The sequence below is a fragment of the Fringilla coelebs genome, assembly GCF_963513975.1.
Source record: "Fringilla coelebs genome assembly, chromosome: 8".
In the NCBI taxonomy this organism is placed as follows: domain Eukaryota; kingdom Metazoa; phylum Chordata; class Aves; order Passeriformes; family Fringillidae; genus Fringilla; species Fringilla coelebs.
This window is the reverse complement of record NC_140066.1, coordinates 25,309,172-25,334,937: the sequence shown is the minus strand read 5'-3', so window position 1 is coordinate 25,334,937 and position 25,766 is coordinate 25,309,172. Positions and strand designations below refer to the sequence as shown.

Here is a 25,766-nt window from a genome sequence, read left to right as displayed (position 1 = left end):
CCACTGTAACCTATAGTGATTTGTATTGTCCAATGTGTATATCCATACAGATACACATTCAGAATCAGTAATTTCTACCTTATTGAGCTTTATGTGGGTGATATTTAATAGACTTTTTCCTCCGGGTTAGGTGATGAATAGCTGCGATCCGGGCAAAGGAGCTGGTTTCTCTCCTGCTCCTGAAGTTCCCAGGGGAAATAAACAATGCATCAGACAGGCTGGGTCCTGCAGCAGGGAAGCAGGGAGATTCCAGTACTGCTCTTGCTAGAGATATTTCCATAGATTAGGGCATATGAGGAAGGAATGTACTAATAACACCCAGGTTGCTAATAAAACTGAATAAACTTGATTTGGACATTGAGGAAATAATGCCTGTATACACAATTACAATCACAAACCCTTGGAACAACATTAAAACTGTTACTTAATTTGACAAGCACTTTAGGAAATACAAAGAACAAGATGACTTAACATCACTCATAAACTAGCCAGCTTCAGAACAAATCTGTTCCACCACATTTGCCTGGTGCCTTTATGATAGTGCAAAGTCTTAGTGCAACATAAAACACAGACTGTCACCCACCACCACACATGTCCACCATCTGAGCTTAAAAAAAAATCAAAGCAGTGGTGGTGGAGAACATGCAACATGCCAGAGGAGTAGTAATAGAAACCAGTTGTTGCAATGCTGCAGAAAGAGGAGGGGTACAATATAGTTCCCTAAGACACATAGATGTTACTATGCTCATGCCCTTAAGCTTCCTGTGAAACTGACAATTGTTGAGAAAATTATTTTTGTGAGAAATACAAGAGGATGGCCTTTAACTCTAGAATGGAGGTAGTGTTCGAAAATACTTTCAAAAATGCTTCACTGTGGCCTTGATCACTCGCTAACACTTGCTGTGCCTCAGTTTCCTCATCCCTACTAGGACCGAGCCTGTCAGAATTCAAAAAGCATTCGGACAAACTGTCAGGAACTTGGTGGGGTTGTCATGTGCAGGGCCAGGAGTTGACCCTGCGGGATCCCTCCAACTCAGGATACACAATGATTCTAGAGAAACTAGTGCCACTTCTGGGCCACTTCTAGGGAAGGATGTTAGCAACTCCACAGCTTTTTACTTGTGCCAGCTTGGAGCACGAAAATGGGTCAGCACTTCCGAGATCTACTCCTTTGCTTTGATAAGAACAGTACACGGGGCTCCGTGTTTCAGCTGCTTTCCTGACTTTCAGGCGCGACCACCAGGAGGTCAGAACACATCCGAGAAGCAAGATGAGCGCATTTCCTCTCCGTCCGCCGTGCCCGCGGTCCAACACCATCTGCGAAGCTAATGGGGGAGCCGAGGGGGAGACCAGACAGCTCGCTGCCGCCCGCCGGGGCACGGCTCGGCTCCTAGGGCCGGCGAGGGTGGCTTGAAGGAGGAGAGAAGCAGCGAACCAGAGAGCAGCGGCAGCCCGGGCGGGGCGGGCTCTGCCCCGAGCCGCGCGGAGCCGGAGCCGCGCCAGCAGCGCCGGTGTGCGCCGAGCGCCCGGAGCGGGGCCGCCGACCCGGCCCGGCCCGGCCCGGCCCGGTCCGGTGAGTCTGTCCGGGGACCCGGAGCGCGCCCGGGGGTGCGGGGGGTGCGGGTCGGGACGGAGCGGCCGTGCGGGCTGCCCTCGGCGGGTCGCGTTGGTGTGGCTGTCCCCCGCTTCCTCCTGACGGGGTAACTTTTGTATTGTGCGTGTTCTCCGTCTCGGTGGGTACCGGGGCACCGGCAGGGTCGGGCCCCGGGGAGGGGCTACTGCGCCCACCAAAGTCCCTGCAGGGCTTTGGGCATCCCTCTCCCTGCAGCCCATGTGGGAGCCGGACGCGCCGGGCGGCGGGAGAGCGGCCGCAGCCCCTCCGGGACTCGGCGGGACCGAGCCGAGTGAACAGAGACCTCTCGGCCATCGCCCTTTGTTGGTGACACAGCCCATGGTGTCCGGGGCCAGCGCTGACCTCGGACATGTACAGTCCATGCAAAATGCATCACTGAGCCTCGCTGCGTGTTCGGTGTTACAGGGCATGGGTTTAAAACTTCTTTCTTCTGAGATACACAACAACTCACTAAAGAGCACAGGGAAAACTTTCAGTCGAGCTGGAGGGATACTTTCAGTAGAGCTTCTCTTCATGTGTGGAGGCATGTTTCTGAAGGTGGCCAGCAGGTATTTGTAGCTCAAAGCAGAGTGAGCCAGGACAGTGATACTGGCAGTCAGTGGGAAACTGATGTGCAGAACGCGAGCCTTACTGGCCTTTGCGTCTTCAGCTTGGCAGTCTCCCACCGAAGCAGTTCTCTTGGGAACTGCCATGCTAGAGTCCTTCAGGAAAATAGGACTTGTTGCTATTGGCATCTCTTACGTGGTCAGGCAACATGAGCAGTGTCTCTGAGTGAACATTACTATTCATATGTATTTAATGAGGGCTGCAGGCCTCACCCATGCCCTGTGTGTGTCCTTCAGGCACAAGTGTTCGCCATGAGCTGCCAGGCAAGGACCTGAGCCACCATGGAAATAGTGCTTGGACAGGAGAGCTGCTGTAGTGCAGCTGTTGTGTTGTGTGAGGTTTTTTAGTTTGGTTTGCTGATGATGGTAATGCTCTTCTGCAGCTCTGACTGAAGTGATTCTGGCCACCTTCACAGCCATCTGCTTTTAAAGTCAGGTTTTCCTTAGTATAAGTGAAAGGGGTTCTCTCAGTCCTCAAACAAAAGTAGAACATAAAAATTAGGAATAAAAGCTTTAAGCCTTCTCTTCATGTTTGTTTTCAGCACAATACATGCTTCATGCTGCTCTCACATGGGAACTGCACATAGTAAGTGTGATTGTCACAGATGTGGAGAAAGGTGAATTGATTTCCCAAATTAAGAGAAGAGTATGAGTACTGAGACTAGTCCTGAGGGTTTCTTGGCTCACAGCTGTTGAGGACACTATTTTTTGTTTGCATGACTGGTGTGTCAGGACTCAGTGATCTATCTATGTCCACACCAGTGGCATCTGTAAGGAAGAAGCATCCTGTGCACACAAAAGGCATTGAACTTGTTTATCAAGAACTCAGGTTGTGGCCCCTCACCTATCTTCCTCTTTTTTTGCTTAGAGTATTACTATAAACTAAGAACATTTTTTTTTTTTAAACACTTCTTTTTCCCCCTCAAGTCAGACTAAATAGCCCTGGTCAGGAACTGAGGAATTTGGTTCCCCTGAATAATTGTTTTGGTCCATCTGATGACTAGGGCAGCCAAAAGATGCATGTCCTGCTCCTGTTTTGCTTTTTTGTTGGTGCTATCCATGGCAATAAGGGCAATGTGTGTCTCTGCATGATGTCTCAGAGGGATGCCAATGCTCGTGATTCTTCTTGCATGGCAATGACTAACACGGGAAAGGAACCTGATCCACAGAAACCTAACACTGGTGTTTCACAAACGGGTCTCACTAATTTCTGAGTTTGTTTTTTAAATAAAATGGTATGGTTTTCCAAAGGCCAATTTTAGTCTGGCTTTTACAACTGTTTACCTGCTGACTGTGGTTTCAGTATCTCGGGCTTGCCTGCAAATGAATTAACACAGTGTATGAGCTCCATGAAGAGCCTGAATGAGTCTCCCTGCTGTCCTTTGCTGTCGTGTCCTGCTCGCTCTGCTCTGCAAAATTGCAATTGCAATCTATAGCAATGGTGCAATGGAAAAGGAAGCTGAAAAAAGTTTCTGGTTTGTTCCTTTGGATCCCCTTTAAAATGGACTGTTGGGTGGGCCAGCTTTTTCTCTCCCAAGTGTTATTCCAATCCATTTATACTGGGGAAAAAGCAGGTTTGCTGCCAGGCAGCATATTTTCCATCGGCACTTGTAATTGTTGGGTGGAGAGAGGTAGAAACTCTGGTTTCCAGGCTGGAGGGAGAGAGTGTGGCCAGGGTGTGCATGGGCAGCATTGTCATGTGCCCAACCATGAATTCCAGGTTTTACAGGGATGTGGGCTCAGCTGTGTAAGCAAAACCTTCTGCCCGCTCACTCCATGGGGCGGGCAGGGAGGCAGGTGGCCAACCTTCAAGCAGCTTGAGGGATGGAGAGCTGGCCTGGGGTGTAGCTGCAGCAGACTCCTTTTTTAGCTTGTTTATTCTTACACACACACACGTGGGCCATGCAAAGCTGGCTGAGCCAACCTTGACCAGCAGCAAAACAAACAGGTTTTACTGCCATGACCCGAAGGCCAGATCAGCTGCTGAGCTTTGCTGGAGCAGGGACAGCTTTCATTTCTGTCAAGGAGAGAAGGGTCTCATATAGGGCTGACTCAAAACAAGCAGTGTGCTGGGCTGCTCAGAGTTCCTTATAGAAGCAGTGTTAAGAAGGCTTGTGCAAAAAAAAGAGGTGATTTGAGGTAGCCAGCATGGCTTGACTGAGGGCAAATCATGCCTGACCAATCTGGTGGCCTTCTATGATGGAGTGACTGCAATGTTTGGCAAGAGAAGACAGATTGATGTAACATACCTAGACTTCTGTAAGACCTTTGACATGATTCCATATGATATCCTCATCTCCAAATTGGAGAGAAATGAATTGGAAGGGTTGACTGTTCAGTGGATAAGGATTTGGCTGGATGGACGCATCCAGAGAGTTGGGATCATCGGCCCTCTGTCCAGGTGAGAGCCAGTCGTGTCCCTCAGGGACTGGCGTCTTTAATACCTGGATCAGTGGCATAGTGAGATCAAGTGCCCCCTCAGCAGCTTTGCAGATGACAAGCAGCTGAGTGGTGCTGTTGGCACAACAGAGGGAAGGGATGGCATGCAGGGACCCCGGGACAAGCTTGAGAGGTGGGCCCACAAGAGTCTCAGAAAGTTCAACAAGGCCATGTGAAAGATGCTCCACCTGATTTGGGGCAACCCCAGATATGAGGACAGACTGGGGGAACTCACTGAGAGCAGCCCTGAGGAGAATTGACTTGGGGTCTCTCTGAATGAAAAACTGGACCAGTGCAGCAGTGTGTGTCCACAGCCCAGAAATCCAAATGTGTCCTGGGCTTCATCCAAAGCAGCATAGCCAGTAGGTCAGGGATGGGATTCTGCCCCTCTGCTCCATTTTGCTGAGACTCTACCCACAGTGCTGCATCCATCTCTGGGGTTCTCAGCACAGGCAGGACATGGAACTCTTGGAGCAGGCACAAAGGAGGCCACAAAGATGATCACAGTGCTGCAGCACCTCTCCTATCAAAACAGGCTGAGAGAGTTGTTTAGCCTGGAGGTTCTGGAGAGACATCATTTTGGCCTTCCAGACCCTGACTAACCCATGAGGCTTAGTCAAGGTCTCTCCAACATCTACAAACAAAGTTGAGGGAGACTGTAACTAAAACTCTCTCTTTTGAGATTTAAAAATTATCTTAACAAGTGAATTGTATGTCCCATAGAAGCAGTTCCTGCCCAGCATTTAATAGCTCCTTTCCTCCAAGCAGACACACCTGATGTAGCTCACTGGCCCTGAGCCACCATGAGAGCAGACACTGCAGGCCCTGAGGGTTTACAAATATCCACTGGGATATTACAGTGCAGATCCAGACCTTTGGGCCTTGGGGTGTCTTTCTCCTGTGCTCAGCAGTCTGTGCTGCTGCTGGTGGTGTTGTGGCACAGCAGCTGAGCAGAGCCACCAGTAGCCCTGGAAGATGGGAGGGCTGGGCAGAGCCCATTTGCCCAATTTGGCCTCACAGTTGAAGATGGAAACAGAGAAGTGAGACTGTACACACTGTCAGGTCAAAGCAGGTACGTGGGAGGGAGTGAACTGAAGGAGTTCAAGAGAGCAAGGATGCATCCACCTAATGCTGAGCCCTTAAAATGGGCTTCAAGCTCAGCTCAGCCCACGCTGATTGTTTCATCAGGCTTTGGACGAGGACAGTGGGAAGGTTTGAAGTGGTAGTAGCTGGAAATGAGAGCGGTGCATTCCTCCTCCCCAGTCCATTTGTGTGCAGCTGGGGAAGAAGAATGTGTCTGTTGTCTGCCTGCAACCAGCTTGTTTGGTCTTCTTCTCCTCCTGGTTGTTTCCTGTTGCATATAAAATTTCTTCACTTCTCTATCCTAAAATATTGTAGTTTATCTTTTGCGGTTCTGCGTTTCACATCTTCCTCTGCTCTTACCCTTGCTTCCTGCCTCTTCTGTTTTCTGTTTCTCCCATAAGCTCTGTAAACCCAACTCCCCAAGCAAGTATTTCTACCTTTCAAGCTGCTTACAGAAGCTAGATGCCTTTTCTAGACAAACCAATCCCAGACAAAACTGTCCCAGCCCTTGCACTTATGCAGCTGCTCATTTGACCCTAATCCATTTTAAAAGGAGAGTGCTGGTGGGTGAGGAGGGAGTCAGAGGAGGAAGGTCCTTGCTTGCCGACAGCCATGGGAGAAGCAGCATTTTAACTCTTCCCTGATGACTTCAAACTGATTATTCCTGGTCTCTTGAGCTTTTATGATCATTTTATTAGGCAAGGGGGTGAGTTAATCTCTCTTTTAATCAATCCATAATTTAGATAACCGCATTATGTACCCATCTTTTGCCTGCACTTCCTCATTCATTCTCTGTGTTTTGCAGACTTCCTGGCTGTGCTTCAGTGGCGGGTGACTGAATTTAGTCTTCTCTGCATCACGGTGATTGTAGTAATGTGAAGTTTAATGAGCACCTGCAAAGCTGTGTAGCAGGTAAGTGCTCCAGGGGTCATTCTTCCTTCCAGATTTGATGTGATTTAAAAAAGCTTCTTGATGGGCTCTCACTAGGAGATCTTGAGCCTTGCAGCAGAAATGCTGAAAGGAAATTGGTGTGGCTCATACTTTAGAAATGTTCCCAGCAGTGAGGTACAGACAGCTTCTTGCAAAGCTAAAGTAGCAATGTTGTAAAGGTTTAATTTGGAAGTGGCTTCAGTGGGGAAGATCAGTGTTAAAAGCCTCTCCCTTTTGGACTTTCAATATAAAATTGGTCTTACCTGACTGCTTGGGTGCAGCTGGGATCTAGTCAGAAAGTTATGGCAGAGGGGAACCAGAGGGTCCAAAGCTTTGCTGACATCAGTTGCATGCATTTTCTGCTGCAGAGGAGAACTTGCCAGAAGTACCTTACCCAGACTGGGAAAGTACTGGAATTCCCCTCTTCTAAGTGTTAGAGGGAGAGCAGATGCCTGGAAGTGCCTGGACAACTTCAGATGATCAAGGGTGACAGCAGAGGCAGACAAAGGGAAATAATGCTTTCACAAGCTAGCGACATGTAGAGTTTCCACGTTTTATGAAAACCCCTAAAAACACTGAAAGGAGAACTGGGTGAAACCAAGATGTCTGGCAGGGCTGCTCTGCAAGTGTGTGACAGGAGGCTCTATGGGTAGCAGTGGTGGGAGGGCAAGAGCTGGAGCTGCTGACAGAGGGAGCTGCCAGAGCAGCACTCCTGGCTGCCACAATGTCCTGCTACGGCTCTGAGTACCTGTTAGCTCATGCACATGCTCACACATGTGATTTTTTTTTTTTTTAACTGTGTTGGGTGGTGTCTGTCCCCTTTTTCCCATCACAGAGTTCAAACAGCTGCTCTGCTCTAGCAAAGCTCAGCTCAGAGACTTCCCTGGCATGCTCCTCTAGCCAGCCCCGATCAAAGCTGTGAGAGCTGGCCCACTGCCATTCTCCTGTGTGTAAATGAAGCTCTTTCTCTTTTTCCTTTCCATCCACCATGTTTCATTATTATCCCTCCTCCAGAGGCAGGTTTTTCTGGCTGATCTAGCACATTATTTGTATCAGCAATATTTGCCTCAAGGCAGAGATGCTTTTTCAGCAGGTATATGGAAAACATATGATGCATCCCACTGCCATGTATGTGGCTCAGAAAAACCAAGCATGGTGTTGGCAAGGATGAGGACCATTGCAGCCAGCTGTTGCAGACTTTAAGCCCTGCTAGGCACAGTCTCCAACTCATTGGGTTATTCTGGTTGCCTGGCAAAGGAAAACTGTTATTGTTCCTTCACTTTGGAAACCAGGGAAAGAGCACGTAGAGAAGGTTCTTGTGCCTGAGCAGGAAAAGGAATATGAGTTATAAGGTGTCAGCTGAGCCACCTGTGTAACCAACTCATCTTTTCCTGGGTTGCCTCTGGGGATGGTGGGTGCTTTCAGTTGAAAAGGTAGTGTTTGTGGTAAAACCCAGAAAAATCAATGTAAATCAGCTTGAGAGTGCCTTGCTTTCAGCTCTTCCAAGCTGCAGAGGGTTTGGTAGTAAGTGGTGAGCACCTGATGAGGAATGGGAGCAAATGGTTCCCACGCTGTTTGCAAGGAGGTAGAGTAGCCCTAAGACAAGATACCACCTGCCTGTGCCAGGATCCCAGCAGGGATCCAAACAGCTTGTTTTGGAGAAAGCACATGCAGTGATAAAGCAGACTTTCCTGCAGGTAGGGGCAGCTAAGCAGTAGTCTGGACTGCCTTGGGAGGCAGAGATTTGCTGGAAGCTTTTCAGAACAAAGTAAACAGAGACTTGCCAGAAAATCATCCAGGCACAGTGTAAGCAATGCATGTAGGCAGAGAGAAGAAACTCTATTGCTTTTTCAGACCTCTATTTCCTCCTATTTTTTAAGCTCTTGTAGAGTGTTAACACGTACCAGAGGCAGAGCTAAGGAGATGTTCTCAAGCTTAAAATGTCACACTTGATATTCACACTATAATGCTTCTCAGAGGGGCTTGGTATTCTGTATCTGCACCCAGAATGCTTCAATCCTAATCTGTTTCCTCCTGGATGTTCAGGTGCCTTTCTGCCACTGGTTTCAGAGGAGAATTTGATTTCTAAAACCCTCTGGGGATTTAGCAATCACATACATTGGGACTATTGGAAATGTGAGGGAAAATACTTGAAGTTCCATTAGCACACAGACACCTCTGCACTGCAGATTGCAACTCATTCATGGTAATTAAAACTTGCACTTATCTTCCAGTCTTGCAGGGGCAAGAATGGAAGGGTTGTCTTTATTTTGGGTAGCTGGAATCCATCAGTTGACCCTTCCCTCCTGTAACACACAATGATGCAAATTATCTGGCACAGGAGGTGACTTAAGGACAGAGCTCTAGTGTGGTCCCACCTAGTGAGCTACTTTGCTCAGCTCTCACCTAGCTATGCTCAGTCTAAGAATCATGGCCATGCTCTTCTGCAGCCAAAATCAAAAGTTTGTGCCACCTTCCTGTTGACTCATAGCTGCATCGTGCTCTTGGAAGAGGTGCAGGGTTATGATCTCACACTCTGACAGAGTTACAGCAGAAATGTTGACTGAAAGGGATGTGTTTGTGTGCTAAGGCATCCACAACACGTGCTCTCAGCTCAGCCTTGTGTTTGCTGCTGGTCCTGGGTGCTTTGGGTCTCCCATGTGGAGCTGGAGGCTCTGCTCCTTGCTGAGCTCCTTGCCTGCTGCAGCAGAGGGGTTTTGTGCCGGTGAGCAGGGGCTGCAGCTATGACTCACAGCTCCCATTACGTTGTAACTTAGCCTTTAAGTGAGCCGAGAGGCTGTCCCTTGGCTTTCAAACAAAGCCTTCCTTTGTTGTGCTTAGGGTATAAAGAAAGCAACTGTATGTGCTCACCCCACACATCCCAAATGAAAACCACGTGGCTTCACAACCTTAATATATGTGTGTTTGATATTTCTGCTGCAGCACTGCAAGTTACATCGCTCCTTTCCCCTTGAGCCTTTTTAGAGTTTTTCTTCCCAGCATTCAGTTTACAAATTCTCCAGCAAAACAAAGAGCTTAGAGATGTTTCCTTTTCTCGGTAAGAAGAGGGGACTGAGCAGAGCACACATGAAAATTATTAAATAGGAGTGCATGTGGCAATAGGCTGTCTCTGAGTCACCCTTGGGTGAAAATGGCTCTGGGTTGGTGGCCACGGGTGCTGAAAGTATGAGCTTCATGGAAATATTGTAGGGAAGTGGGGCAGTTTGTTTTCTTGTATGACTTTGCTTTCTTCTGCTTCTTTTTATTTATTCAAACTCATTTTGAAGGGCAGGATTAGCCAGAAGTACTCTGCAGCCAACATATTTTTGTGCATGCGTCTGCCTTGGCAGTTTTTAGGTTTATGGCAAGTGAGCCAAGACTGGGATTTCTGCTTCCCAAAGCATTTGTGTTGTTCCTCCTGATCTTTTCTAGAGTCACTAGGTAATGAAGTAAGAGGGTTTGATTCTTCCTCAGAGGCTGTGTGCAAAGCACAGTGTCTCTGCTTAGATCAGGGAGTCATCTTGGTGGGGGGCAAGGAAAGGGGCAATGCAGTAAAAGTGCTCTTGTTCTCTCTTCCTTCCACACCCTCTACCCATCCCTGCAGGGGCTTTCACAGTCAGTTGGGTTGTGTTTTGTTTTTTAGTTTATTTAAAGAACTATATTGTGTTTAAAAAAAAAAAAAGCTGGAATTTCAGGCAACAGAATAAAGCATTGCTTTTGATTTCTGTGGTGACGCTTTGGCAACAATAGCCAGCTTTTAAATACAGTTCTTTCCCTATTGTTTGAATACAAACAGCAGTGACTAGTTAGCAAAACAATGGTCCAATATCACACAAACCTTCAATCCCATCCAGTGGTTTTGGGTCCTGTTTAAGCAGATACTTGGGCCTGCAGGTTTCCTGACCTATGAGCGTGGCTTTGTAACTGAGTCAAGACTGTGTTGGAGTAGATCTCAGATCAGCCAAATTCCCAACACAAGATAATAATTTCTTTTTGCTGTGTTTTTGTTCAGTGTCTCAGTGTGGAAGTGTCTGGTGACTGCTGTGCTTTCTACTGTCTGTAATATGTAAATGCACATTGTTCATGACTGAAATGGGACTTCATAGTTTCACATGTAAAATGTAATCACCCTGCAAATCATGTCTGAGCCCTGCCAACATCCACATGTGCTCTTCTGAGATGTGCTACAGTGCTGTATCCCTGCTGGGAAATCAGCTTTCTAATAATGCTTCCACCAATTATTTTAATACCAAAGTATTTGTTCCAGTGGGTGTACAATTAAGTTGAATGTACAAGGATGCATATGCTTACCACAGGATGAGGAGAGCCAGAGTGACCACTGCCTGATTTAACAACACTGGTGTGGGGTTTTTCCACCTTCCTGAGAATTAAGTGGGGAAAAGGAGGGCAGAGTTAAACAAACATCTTGACAATTGATCCCTTTCTCTACTCACCACCTCTCCCTGAGGTGACTGCCAGGTGGGACCCATGAGCCATGGCTGTCTCACGTGCTGTTGTGTGGCTGAGGGGGTGACAGCCAGAGCAGGGCCCAGCATGAGCACCAGGTGGAGGCCAGAGAGGATCTGTGCAGTGACAGTGCTCCATCCATTGTGGTTGATACTGTCAGGCTTTTGGTGGAGCAGCAGGGGTGTTAGTCCATCTGTGCTGATGAAGGATTGTGCAAGGGAATGACCAACTGTTGCCCAGGCTCCCATCGTGTGTTGGGTTGGAGGAGGAGAGTGCTGGTAAGGGTGGTCTTGTCTTTGCCTGTCTTTTCTCCTCTTAAAAAAAAGAACCCAAAACCAACAAAACCCACAAAAATTTGGTTTACTCCAGTTGTTTTCCTCACTATTAACAGACAAAACCAAACAAAGTTTATTTGGCTTAAAAACACAAGCTGTTCCTGGCTATGGTCCTACTACAGCAGCTCAGTATGTGGGTGGGAGTCACATAACATACACACTTCCTACCTCTGCCCTCCTGCCTCTCCTGCAGCCAACACTATGTTCCAATTTGTAAAACCCCTTCTTGGCCATAGCAGAGGGAACCCATTGCACTCCACAGACTGCATATGTCCTGCTTGCTGACAAGAGCTGAGCTGGCTTGCATAGTCAAAAAGCAATAAAAACACATTCAGGCAATGAGCAGGATGCTGAGTAACACATTCCTCATGCTGTTGGCTGTCTCCTGGTTTCCATGGGCACCCTCTCTTGGGTCCAGCTTGCAAGGAGTAGACAGTGAGTGCTTTGGGGACATGACGTGTCTCTGCGTTACTCATTACTTGTTAAAGCTGCCTTTAATGGTGGCTGCTGGCTTCTGGGGCAGGAAGAGGATCATGTTTTGATTAGTGGCATGATACCTGTATGTACTGAGAAACAATGACTTAGAAATGGGCCCAACAAATCCCCACTTGATGATAAAACTGAAAATCTGACATGTGCCACATCTCTTTGGGTTTTGGAAAAGAGCCCTAGAAGGCAAATAGCTCCCTTTGAGCCAGGAAAAATACTTTGTACTGTCTAGGCTTTGGGTTAAGGGGGATTTTATGGCAACAGCTTGTAAATGCACCTGTGTACAGTGAAAGCTGAGGCAGGACAGGAGTGCCTCTGAACATCCTAAGCGCTACTGCAAGAAGAAAACAAAGAATCCATCCTACTTGTACCCACAGGGGGCACTGGAATGTTAGGGGGTTCAAACTGCAGCAAGGGAGACTTAGCAGGCCTGAGAAAAAGCTTCCTGATGGCAAAGGCAGAGCATGACTGGAAGACAGGAGAGAGACTACCTGTCTTTCCTAGGGCCAGTCAAGCTCTCCTCTGCTTGGAGAGAAGCTGACAGTATCTACTTCCAGAGCACTCCCAGTGCCCTTCTTGTGCTTATTCCCCCCGAATCCGCCTGCCCGTGGGAAGGGAGGGCTATCTAGTCCTGTACACAGGATGAGCATCAGCATTTCCTTGGAAATACCTGATCTGGTGACCCCAGGAGGAAAATATTGTTTCCCTGAGTGCACAGCAGACCTGTTGGGCAGGATGTCCGAGGCTGGCTGCGCGACTGACCCCGTTGGCACTGCAGCAGGCCCGGGACAGGATGTCCACGGATATTGCGAAAGGCTCATGTTCTCAGTCAAACAGCAGAACAATAGCTGTCAGGCAAGTGGCCTTGTCCAACTGCTGTGCTGTGGCCAAGCAGCTAATCTGGGGTGTGACTTCCAGGCATGGTTTGGAAGGCAGTTGCCCTGCCGTACCTGACTGCCATGGTCCTGTGCAGGCCAGTTGGCTTGCTCTGGTTTTAAATGTGTTTGTTACCAGTCTCAACATCCAGCCCCCTGCATATATTGTACCAATACATACCAATGTACTAGTTCCTCATGTATTGGTGTATTTGTCCTTCCCCACTTGAGGCTTTGGTAGAGAGCCAAAGACAGAGCCCAGTCCCACCTGTCTGTGCTGAACCAACTGTGATGGTGCTGGCAGCTGGAATTCGGTACTTTGTCTGTAGCACTAATTGAATGCTGAAAAACAAGTCAGAACACGAGTTAGAGCTGCTGTGGCTGGCACTGTTCTGTCCCAGTTGAGATCTCATCCCACTGGTGTCCTGCACACAGCTTAATTCATACGGGCTGAAAGAACAGCACAAGCTGGTGCTGCTCAGGCTCTGAATTGGATTTTTATCCCTTATTTTCCTGTCTGGGCTGTGTATGCTGCAGCTGACTGTGCTCAGGAGATGGGAGAGCAAGAGTCTGTCCTGGGTGCACTGTGCTGTGTAGGTGTGGGGTTGTCTAAGAAACTGCATCTGTCCAAGTTTTGAGCAGTAACAATAATACTGACATGCATCTCTGTAATTCCCATTTCTCTGTCATTGTGCAAGTTTCTTACAAATCAGAGCTTGTAGTCCCCACTAAGAGAAACTATGATTTCTTTCAGTGGTGGCTGGATGATTTCTGTGAATACCTGCAGAGGAGGCAGTGATACTTGCAAATTGGAGAAGGATATGGTGCATTACTAAGGGCTTTCAGCAAACTTATTCTTTACCAGGCCTTCATATATGCAGAAGAAGCTTTTTTCAGACCAAACACTCAAAGGCCAGAAGGTAATTTGTTCACTGTTGTACAGCAAGAGAAGGAATCAGAAACTCAACCATGAGGAAGCACAGCTGGGCTGGGCCTAAAACCTCTCAGACTGAGGTTCACATCTTCCCAGTAAGAAAGTCCCAGGTTTAGTGCCTAGTTTGACCTGTTAGTCGCTGCAGTCAAAACAAGTAGCAGAGTCCTTTCCAAACCTCAAGAATCTTCCCAATAAGAGAGTCAGAAATCATATTTGTTCCCATGAAAGTTCTAGTTTCAAAAATTTGGCAGCTTTCAATGAAAAAAGCCTCCTAACCAGCTGTATTTTCTATCATCTACTTGAAATGCCTCTTTTTTTGCAGCCTACCAAAGCAAAATACAATGTAGCAGCCACCTTTCATTGCCTTTTGTGTCGGCCAGATTGCAGGAAGCAATCGAGTGTGTTGTAAGTGATGTCTTGGCGTGTTCCAATGTAATACTGAACTGCACTCAGTGGCTTGACTTGGTTTTTTCCAATTTAAGAATCAAAGCTTCAGCTCACTCCTGCCTGGTTTATTGCTGAACACCAGCCAGAGCATGTTTTCCTTACCATGATTCAAAATTTAGAGGAATAAAATGGTTGAAAAAATAAAGCTGCATGAGGAATTCCTGAGTAAAGAAAGTTCACTGTTAATGAAAGGGAAATACTTTCTTTTGTCTTCAGAGAAGGTGGAGGGTTATCTGGGGTCAGAGCACATGAGCAGCCCGCAGAGGCAAGCTGCAAGCTGCCATCTCTTTCTTTCCTTTGCCAGGCTGAGCAGAAGGCAAAAGGTTCTGAAGCTGCTATGGAAAAGGGTGTGAGGAAGGCTTAGAGTCATCAGAAATTAAGCATATATAGCTGGAAGGGACAGGACACTGTTATGACTTTGAGCATCATCATGTCCATGAAGGACTTTGCTGTCCCTGAGGGAAATCCCCTGTGACAGGGTGGCTTGGGAAGGGGCACACATTGCCACAGGGCAGCAGCTGCTTCAGGCTGGTCCACACAAACCCTGTGTGAGCTCTGTGATGCTCCCAGGTGTGGAGGAGAAGAAGCTGAAGGCGGAACTGCTGCTGCCTGGCTCTGTGAAGGCTTCTTCCTGTGCTGCTTCCTTTTCCTTTTGCTGTGCTACCTGGAACTGTGCTCCAGGCAAGCCAGACATCAGTAAATTGTGCAGCAAAGGACTCTCAGATCAGTTAGGCTGAGAGCTGCCCTCCTTCTTGTGGCTTCAAGGCACCAACCTGAACTGCATGACAGCAGCACTATCATTCCCCTTCCTCTCTTGGGGCTTCCTGCATCATCCAGGACCTGCTCTGGAGCTGGTCAGGATCCTCCAGCTGGGGAGGCAGCTTCAGGTTTGAAAGGATGAGACCTAACCTGCCTGGGAGCTGAGGGTGGAGGGCTGTGGGTGCTCTTGGTGGACCCTTTGAACATGCCAAGTGCTGCAGGATGCAGCTGATTGTTTGTAATCAGGCAGCAGACTGATCAGCTGGTTTTATCTCTCTGAAACCTCACTCCCAGCTGGAGGGTGGGATGGTGTCTGCCCACTCACTTCCCAGGGTTGTGCAGAGTGGTCATTAACCCCAAACTTGGTGAAGCCCCTAGTCACTACAGCAGTGAGTGCCATAGAAAAGCCCAAAAGGAAACAAATTCTAGTGCCAGAGGCAGGTTTGAACAAGTAGCATCACATGCTGGGCAGTGAGCAGAGACAGCTTCACATCAAGACAGTGAGGTTTCACATACCCTGGCCCTTCTTCATTTCCCAGGCAGCTTTCTTTGGTCTTCCTGCACCTTTCCCTGCTTTGTGCCCACGGGAGAAAAGAGGGGTCTCTGCATTCTCACCTGGCCCAGGGAGCAGAGCAAGGGCTGCCTTGGCTGCTGGCAGGAGTGGCCTGCCTGTGACCACAGCACCTTCTGGGGAGTGTTTGGAGCCCCAGGACTGCCACAGGAGGGTCTGCAGAAGGTAGGTAGATGTAAGCCTGTTACTGAGTCCAAATGTTGTTTATACTCTAAATGGGAAAAAACTGTCAGGGTGAGAAATGCAGAAAAGGTTGCAGATTGCTTTGAAAACTTGCTGTTTTAAAACTTATGAATACCTTTTATTTTTTTCCCCCCATATTTGAAACATTGCTAAATTTGATACATAGATTGAAAAATTGCCATTTCTTTTTCTTAGTCTCAAGCTTGGAAAGGTTTGGACTCTCTCCCTCTTCCCCACACAAAAGCTGTCTCAGCCTGAGCAGGCATAAATATTTTTATCAGACTTAAATAGCTTGGGCTGAAGTTAAAAGCAAGGGAAAAGAGCAGCCTTTGTTATGGGGAATGCTGGAGCGCCGTAGCAGGCAGTGCTACTGGTTTCACCTGTATTATTGAGCCTTTCATATTAGCCAGGAAAGCTGTGTCTGAGAGGTGTGGGAATGCTCTGCCATACCATCCTGCCTGCTGCCAAGGGTAGGCTCCACTGATTTTGGCCCCTGAGCAGCATTAACCTTAAACCTTAACTGAGGTTAATGTTTGACTTCGTTTTCTGGAGTGAGTAGCTGCAGTAGCAAAAAGGCAGTTTTTTGACCAGCAGAACTTGCTCTGAGCCAAAAACAAACATGCCTCTTGCAAATCAATGTGATCTGAAGATCTTGTCACTTCCAGTTTCTAGAGGCTGATGCCTGTAGTGCTTGCTGAAGGAAGAGGTTGCTGCAAAATGAGCTGGGGTATCCTAGAATGTCAGTGTGACCCACGGTGAATTCAGCCACTGATGGACCTAGGGGTGTCTGGTCTAACCCCTGCTGCTGGCAGAGCTTTGGGACAGGTAACCTGTGGCAGCAGTGTGCCCATGGGCAGCTGGGTATGAGAAAGAAGATCCTGAGGAAGCTGACTTCTTTCAGCCTTACACACCTCAGAAGTAATGTGGTAACAGTAAAACATTTCATCTACAGGGACAGTGGTCCAGCAGAGCAGAGCAGTGATATCATTCTGGTCAAGACTGCAAGAAGGAGGCACCTGGCACCTGGCCATGTTATTTTTAAGCTTGGAAGGCACACGTGGTCTGTAAGAGGGTAGCACTAAGGAAAGGAACTCACCAGTACTTCCTGCCCTGCCCCAGCAAACTGATAAAGCCCTTTGCAATGCAGGGCGACCCCAGTTTATTTTTAAAATGTAACCAGGCGTGGAGCTCACAGAATAACTGGAACACCCAGATTTGGGCATTAATTCAGCTTTAATTCATTGCCTGATGAACTAAAGAGTTAATGTAAATGTAAAAAAAGACAAGATAGGGCCACAAACTATTTCCAGAGCAATGTCTGCATAAGAATATTCATCTATGCATGTGCATGGGATCTAAAAAAAGGGTAGCTGGTAAATGTTACACAGGGAGGGGCATGGAGCATTATCCTGAGCACCGTGTGAATTTTCTTGCTGCTTGGACAATGCATCTCAATCCTGTTCCTTCCCTTGTTATTCCAGTCCCAGCCCTCTCATAAGCAAAGATAATTGTGTACTGAAGGATACAGTTCCCATGTACAGTAACTGCTCACACTGAGGTAATCCAGGTTCCTGCAATCAAAACCAGCAGTTTGTTGTGCAGTTACAATAACAAGGTCCACTGGGGCGGATCTATCTTTATTGTGTGCCCTGTGGAGGCATAAATGAGATTGCCAGAGATATTTTCCTTCTAGCCCAGATGCTGGGACAGCAGGATTGCTGTGGCACCAAAACATGTTGGGTTCAAGGCAGGAAGGAGCTATTCCAGGGGGTGGGAATTACAGCCCTGAGCCCCTGGAGCACACACAGTGCCTCACCATCTCCTGGCTCTCTGTGAAACAGTTTCATTCCCACAGCAGCATTACTTAGAAATGAGATTGCTATTTCTGGTCTGATTGATGACGTATGTTATTGGTAGACTTTATTTCTGTAACAGAAACCCTTCTCTCTCAAGCACTCTTGAAGCATTAAAGCAGCTGTCCTAAAATTTCCCAGCTGGAAGAAGAAATATCCCTGCTTGTCCATCTTGTCCTTCTGATCTTCCTGTGCTAGGACTGAGAGGTGATTTTGCTAGAAAGGGGGAGTGATGAGCTTCCAACATCACAGCAACAGGTGACAACTTCAGATTGTACTGCCCAGAGCAGGCACTTGGGCTCTTGATAGTGATGCCAGCCCTGCAGAAACTGAAATGCCAGCTTGGAGGAGACAGCCCAGGCTTTAGCCTGAGCACCATCTGGCCCAGCCCTCTAGGAGGCCTTGTCACCACCAGGCAGAGACCCTGGCAATGGGACCATGTCCCAGAAAGTTGGGAATTAAATCCTTTCATTGTGAGCCGCATGGCACAGAGAGCTTGATTAAATGTGGGGGTGGAGGAGCAGCAGAGCCAGTAACCACACAAACCCACTCCAAAACACCCTAGTGGTCTCAGTCATGCCAAGGGCCTGTGCAAGGAGTGGCACGTGGGGCTGTTGCTGGCACATGGCTGGGATGGGGCTCACAGCCTTGTTGAGGTCACTGCAAATAGGAGCGAGCTGGCTGCAAGCACAGCTGTTAAGGGGATGCTTGAGGGAGATGGCTTAGATCAAAGCCATGGTGTTTACTAATGCCCTCCATCAAAATAAGCACCAAAAATAAGCAGCCTGATGCTTTTAGAACCACGGGGCTAAAGGAAACTCTTTCCATTTTAGTAGAGTCTCTGTCTGTGCCCTTTTTCTGGGAACTGGGATCATGAGCCATCCTGGGGGCCAGGAGGGTTTGCCACAACCTGATCCTGATGGTGCTAAAAGGCAGGAGGAGCTTTGCCTGTAATGCCTGCTTAGAAGCACAAAACTGTGCAGGCTTGTTCCCACCCAGGTGCAGCTCACCAGCAGGGCAGTAAAGGTTGCCCTGATGCAGGCAGGCTGCATGGGTTCACCAGACATGCTTGTAATGGAACATAGCCAGGACAGACCTGCCATTACCACTGCTACATCTGAAATACTAACTTCATGTGGAGGAAAAGCAGTGCTCATTTCCAGTCCTGCTTTTATACAGCTGAGGAGGTTCTGCCTGCTTATTTTTTTTCCTTTTCTGTCCAGGGAATTTTAAAGGAGAGGCAAAGGAAGGACGTGCCCTCCCATACTGCCCAACAGCATCATAGTGGGCTGACAGCAGGAAGTGCCTTCAGTGTTCTGTTTTTTGAAGTTCATGTGATAAGAGCCAACCACCAGCTGATAAAGCCTCTTGGGGAACTTGGTTGATAACTTGCAGAAATGGGTGTGCACTTAGTAGTTTCTAGATTCAGGCATTTTTTCCAGGGCTGGAAAGGATGTCAAAGTTCTTGTTGCAGTGGGGAATTTCTTTCATTTTTGTACTTGAGGGAATATGTTCCAAATCATGGGTCATTTCACCTCTCTTTCTCTTCCAGGGAAGGAACTGCCATGCCCGTGGGACTCTTCCGGGTGTGCCTACTGGTGATCACAGCTATTGTCAACCACCCGCTCTTCTTCCCTAAGGAGAATGGCACCGTCCCCGAGAACACAGAGGAAATCATCCAGAAGATGAAGGAGCGGGAGGAGAGCCTGCGGCTGGAGCAGTTGCGCTTGGAGCAGGAAATCGCAGACCAGGAAGCCTCACAGAAGGCTCTGGAAAAGGCTGCGGTGGTAGTGGAGGAAAGCAAAGAGGAAAAGGTCCGATGGGATATGTGGACTGCCCTCTCCATGGTCATCTTCCTGCTGATCGAGCTCTGGAGGCAGGATTTCCAGGAAGGGAACTGGCAAGACATAGGAGGAGAAGAGGATGACATGGCAGTCCTGGGGAAAGCATTTAAAGGAGTGGCCTTGCCTGACAAGGCTGTCCTGGCCAGCTTCTATGAGAAGCGTATCCTGGGTACCACCGGAGACATGGCCAGGATGCGGGAGATGGTGGAAGGCTTTGCAGATGACCTGCTGGAGGCCTTGAGGAGCGTCTGTAACCGGGATGCTGACATGGAAGTGGAAGATTGCATGGGTGTGGGGAGCATGTATGAGAACTGGAGAGTGCGTAAACCCTTTGTCTGCGATCTGATAGTGCCTTTTGCTCCCCCGGAGCCTTACTGCTTTCGCTGCCAGACCTGGTGCTCTGGTGACTCTTTCCCCCCAGATGAACAAGGTTATGGCACTATCAAGGTGTGCAGGGCAAATGAGGATGTGACAGGTTGCATCTGTGACAAGACTAAACTAGGGGAAGATATGCTGTGCCTCCTCCATAGCCAGGTCAGTAGTACCAGGCCCAGCAGTGAGATGGAAGACCTCCTGTGCTTCAAAAATACGCAATATCTGGATGCCGACCAAGTCATGAAGTGGTTCCAGATTGCTGTCACCAAGGCCTGGAACAGAATATCCCACAAATACGAATTTGACCTTTCCTTCAGCCTCCTGGACTCGCCAGGAGCCCTGAAGATAAAATTTAAATCAGGGAAATCGATTGCCTTCAACCTCACCCCTGTGGTGCAGTATGAGAACTCTGATGTTTACTTCATCTCCCACTTCCCTCGGAGCAGCCTGGCCACAGACGTCCCCTCCAGCACCCACTGGTTTCTCACCTTCGCAGTGTATGAGAGGAGGTTCATCCAGCTGGTCTCCAAAACACTGCCTGCCAACGCCTGCCATGTCAGCTGCCTTCAGATCCTCTCCTTCCTCCATGGGAAGCAGTGCAGCCTCACAGGTCCCAGCGGGCTCACCAACTACCACCTGAAAACAGTGCTGCTGCATCTCCTGCAGGCACGTCCCAGCCAGGACTGGGCCCCAGAAAAGCTGGAGGCCCGCCTACAGGACATGCTGAAATTCCTAGAGAAATGTTTGCATGAAAAGAAGCTTTATCACTTCTTTATTGGCAATGGGAAGGTACCAGCAGAGCTGGGTTTCCCCATCATATTTCAGAGGGCTGAGCCTCTCAACCTTTTCCGTCCCTTTGTGCTACGCAGGGACATTTACAGGAAGATGGTGGACACATTCCACGAGATGCTCAGGAACATGTCTGCACTGATAAATGAGTACACAGTGCACACTCCCCTTGCACACACCAATGGGATCCGTAAAGAACCCCTTTAACCAAAGCCAAACTCTAAGCACAAGTCCAGAGGGCAACTTTCTGAAGCCTCCTGGAGATAACTGACTTTGCCAGTAGAGCTTCTTGTCTGGAGCTGAACCGGTCCTGGGCCATGGTTCCTGCTGAAAGGAAGAGGCTTGGGGGGGAGAATTGGGAGAAACTGGAAGATGTGGTGGTGAAGTAGGTTTCTGTTCCACTGCTGGGCTTGGTTTTATGCAGCTAAGAATATATTTTTTCTATTGTGCCTCAGTCATGCTACAGCAGTGGTGAGCAACAAATATAAATAATTTATTCAGTAACCTGCAATGCAAATGGGGGTGGGGGTGTGATGGTGGCCAAATACTTAATTTCCTTCAAAAGGGACAGATAACACAGGGTGGGGGAATCAGAGACAGAATCTTGGGATCAAAGGAGCCTGTCTGCTTGCAGACAGCAGGAGCTCTTTCACCAATGGGAAGTGCAACACAAGTTTACATGCTGGTGTGGACAGGAGGAGTGTCATGCACAAGATCTGGACTGGATGGAGGTCCTTAAATAAAGCACAGCTTCAAAAGGAAACTGTAGTAAAAAAGAAAAAAGAAGAAGAAGAAAAAGCCTTCTCAATTGGACTTTTAGCAGCAAGTTAAATGGCTTGTCCTGTCCTTCAAAAATACCCCTGCACATTTTTTTCTCCTGTGGGAGGATGCAGCAAAGCACGGTCTGTGTCTTCAGACCATTTCATTCGAGTCTTCCATGGTAACATGGCTAGTGGTTTATATACCTGCCCATTTTATATGGATCAATGAACAGAATTACCTTAGATAAAAGAAACACCACTATTGGGTTCTGACATTTTGGGTTGTTTGTTTTCCTTACCTTGGGGCACTAAGGCATGAGAACAGCCTAGGGAGAAAGGAAAAGCAGAGCTTGAAGCATATCATCTTTGAAGGTCCCTTCCAGCCTAAACTGTTCTCATTCTATGACTACTGTAAGTTTTGCTTCCACAAAAGAAGCAGTTCTCCAAAATTATCCTGTAACGAAGCCAATCTCAGAAGTCTCTTAGCAGGAGTGAACAATCACCCTCCAAATGAGAGTGTTGACTCTTTGCACATGGTTTTAATTAGGCCAGGGCCAGCAGGGAAGGAAGGGATGAAAAAGATGCACATGTAGTAGATCTGGGCAGTGCTGCTTGCAGCTGCCTTATGATCCATGTTGCATCCCTTCTGTTCCACACATGCAGGCAAAAGCTACTTTATACATTCTGTTCTCCTCAATCACTTTAAAGACTGCTGCTCTGAGGACCTGCACTAGTAGACTCTAATTTGCTGAGCTGGGAGTGCAAAGGAGGAGAGCTGCTGCAGGCTTTCAGGCCAGGGAAGAATCTTGAGGCATGTGCTAAAAAAAAACTAAAACAAAACATTGCAGAAATGGAAATGCCTGAAATCCCACAGGAAGCATGTTAGAGCTGTGCCAGTGGGCTGCCCAGCCCCAGCAAGGTGGCTTTGCTGAAGAAGAGGACTCAGGAGATCCTCACCCTGAGTGAGGGATCCAAACCAGCACCCCAGTGCATAATTGCTTTGTGCTAGTCCCAGAAGCCTGGCCTCCAGTGCTAGGGGGCCTTTCCCACCATTTTCTCACACTAGGATTTCCTTCAAAGTTTTACACTAGGACTTCCCTTAATCCTGTTTACAAGAGGGTGGTTGTTCAATGAGGTAAGACCCATCAGGGATGCTTTTACCATCACTCCACAGGTCCCTTTTTATCAATCCTCTCTATCACATCAGAGAGAAGATTCAGTCCTGTATCACTGCTGGGAGCAGCACACAGCATGAAGCTTGTTATCCAGCCTTATCCAGTTGATAAGCAAACTCTCCATAGACATGTCCTCTCTTCCTTTTTCCTGATAAAAACTATTTCATCACTCATTGGTGTCTGCTCTTCTCTGTCCTGCCACCACTGAGGGACACCACACACAGGGGCAGAGGAAGCTGTAACTGCTGTCTCCACACCTGGTTTATAAGAAAGTGCAGATGGTGACAGAGCTATGCCCAAAGTGCTGCCTCCCTTGGCTTTTATTACCACAGGTAGTTAAGTAGGATCTCTGAACAGAAAGTAAAGGGTAGGTAGGAATGGGGGAGAAGAGGCTGGTGGGTAATGACAGTAGGAAAAAGTCTTGGATCATCAGTGCTTGCTTCAGCACCCTTGGCGATGAGTGCCTGGGAGACTGCCAGGAGAGCAACAGGGCAGGACTAATTGCTGACGCTAACGAGCGCTGTAAATCCCTGGCTTTCCTTAGTACAGCCAAGAAGGCTTTCCCCAGTAGGAAAGAGAGCGGGAGCAATCTCAAGGGCCATGGCAAGCAGGTAGTGACAAGCAGAGGTACAGGGAGGGTGGGTCAGTACTAGAGCCTGGAGGCTACCTCAGAAGCTGTGTAAGTCATTTGCAAACCCAGGTGATTTGCCATTTTTACCTGCCCAGGTTTACTGCAAAGTGCCTGTAGCAGACCCAGCTTTACATGGACTGCTGGCAGGCAGGTCACGCTGGAGCGGTTGTGGTTGACATTGCTGCTAAATGTGCTCCCAGCCCAGCCAAAGAGAAATTAGAATTTCTCTGCCATTTCCTGTCAGGAGTCTAAATTTAGACTGTCCAAAGAACAGAAACAAATTTGTGACCCAGGTCTCTCAGGAAATGACATTCAGAGTTGAAAAATAACTTTTATATAAGGTTGAGCAGGAGGACCATGAGAAGAAAAGGCTGTTGAACAGAATAAGGTAACTCCCCTATTAAAATGTCAGAACAAAGCTTTGCAACACTAGTTGCAAAGGGCTTGTAAACGTGCCCAAACTGGTCCTTACACAGCCCCAAGCACTGCTGCTCAGACTCAAAGGGAACTTGAACTGATAAGTGGATTGAATCTTTTGTTCTTTGTTTTCTGTACTTGTATGCCTGTTCTCTCTTATGCCCAAACTGACCCTGAAGTATTCCCACAGGGTTTAGTTGAACAGAAGCTGGAGCTGAATCAAGTAATTTATGGATTTGATTCCACTGAAAGCAAATTGCTTGGCTTAGTTTTCCTACATGTAATATGCTCATTTTGCCCTGAGCACCTTTAAAGTGACCTAGTCTGGGCATTTAGGCTGTGAGGGGACCCACTCATACCTGTTGGGGGGAAATGTTATCTGTGATTATAAGCTGTTCTTCAGTCAGCCTCAGAGTGGAGATCTTCCCTGCAAACCAAAGGTACACACATGTCCCATCAGAGGAGAGGCTGGTACACAGTGTTTCTTTGGACCACACCTCTTGTGCCATGGCACAAGGAGGCTGTGATGTGAAGCACATCATTCCTTGGACTTCCTTGTATCTCCTGAATCAAATCTTTGCCAACCAAATACTAGCCTATTAGTAAAAGCCCATGCTCTTATTTCACAAAATAAGGTTTTATAAGACAATTCAGTTCCATCAGCTGCCAGCTAGTAAAAATGTCTTAAGACATTTTAGTCTTGCCCATGGGCAGTTCTGCCTTGATTGAAATCTGGGTGGGTAATCATAGGAAGCAGCTTTAAAGGATGGGAGTAGAAACAAGGTTTTGTGGTTTAAATTGAAAAATGTTCTTTTAGAACCAAACTGCTTATGGCACCTGAGTAACAAACATTTCTTTGGCAATGCCTGTATCTCTGTGAGACATCCTAAGGAAAGGTAAAGAGCCTGTTCTGGACTCTCACTACTGTTCTTGCCATTTGCTAACCAGGTGAATTCAACACACGAACTCCGAGTGCCTTCCACCAGTTTCCAGCCACTCCCTGAGCCCTCAACTTGTGGTTTTAATATTTTATTACAGGCTCTGTCAAAGCAATGGAATTAGTGGTGGGTTGATAGCAACCACTGATCTACAGCATAGCCTCAGGAGCCATTTGGCCTTAGAAAATGTCTTGGTCTAGGGTTATTATTGCTGTACAGGAGCTGAATGTCTTCTGAGGGGCGGTGTTGGGTGTTCACTGTTAAGCAGCCACAGAAAAGAGTTTCTCTCTTTCCAAATACAGGTATATACAGGGGTAAAAAGATGTAGTTTAGCCAAATGATCCAAAAATTTATCCAGTATTCAAGCAGCAGGATTTGGTGTTTGTTCACCAGCCATTTTTAATGCAAAGTCTTTGCAGTATTTTTCTCTGTGGTGAAGAAATGAGATCTTAGGCACCTGTAACAGCTTTGCTGCTGCTCAGTGTAGGAGTTGTCTCTCACAGGACCCTACCTGGTAAACAGCTTTATTTATTACTTGTCTTTTTTTAGAATTGGGGGGGGGGGGGGGGGGGGCATCTGTGTGTAACATGTTAGCTCAGAAGCAAAACTGTAGTACAGAGATGAATCTTGGCAATGCAGCCAACCAGAAATCTCAAGACTAAGGTCTTCCTTCATGGACAATGCTGTACTTAAACCGCTGCTTCTATAGCAGGACACTGTTGAATTTGTATAGATCTTCTCATGCAGCTTTATTTATAATAAAGGAAGTCTTGTACAAAAGCTAAGTGAGCATGAAGTTTCTTTTGTTTCTAGTTCCCTGCTAAATGTTTCTAAGAGAGAAGAAGGAAGGAGTGGGGATGTTTCCAGTGGGATCCCAGCACAGGGAGCACAGCAGCAAGAATTCCTAGAGAAATTATTCCAGAATAAACTGCAACATGAACCTAAAGTGGGATAGCTATTCCAGAATAATGCCAGGGATGTCATTCTTCTTGAGAATATGAATCCACAGGAAATCAAAGTAATTATCTAAATATGTCTGCTCAAAAACACCCTTTCGTGGCAAGCCCTAAATAATGCGGAAAGATTTTGCCCTTATAGGCTGAACAAGAAATCTCCTGAATTTCCATTTCACCCAGAGGAATCCTCTTTACCTGCTTATTTTATGGGTATCCACAGCCAAGTTCAGCAACCACCCACACCCTGCTTAACTCCTTTGCCTGGTTAAAGGGAATG

At 47.6% G+C, this 25,766-nt stretch overlaps 1 protein-coding gene across 1 annotated transcript; it reads left to right on the top strand.

Annotated features, from left to right (window-relative positions):
• The first annotated feature begins 1,329 nt into the window (after positions 1–1,329).
• ITPRIP (inositol 1,4,5-trisphosphate receptor interacting protein) lies at positions 1,330–25,051 on the top strand. The gene is made up of 3 exons (XM_084210426.1): positions 1,330–1,573; positions 6,566–6,672; positions 19,156–25,051. The coding sequence occupies exon 3, from the start codon at positions 19,169–19,171 to the stop codon at positions 20,816–20,818; it is 1,650 nt and encodes a 549-aa protein (XP_084066552.1). The 5' UTR covers positions 1,330–1,573; positions 6,566–6,672; positions 19,156–19,168; the 3' UTR covers positions 20,819–25,051.
• The last annotated feature ends 715 nt before the right edge of the window (positions 25,052–25,766 follow it).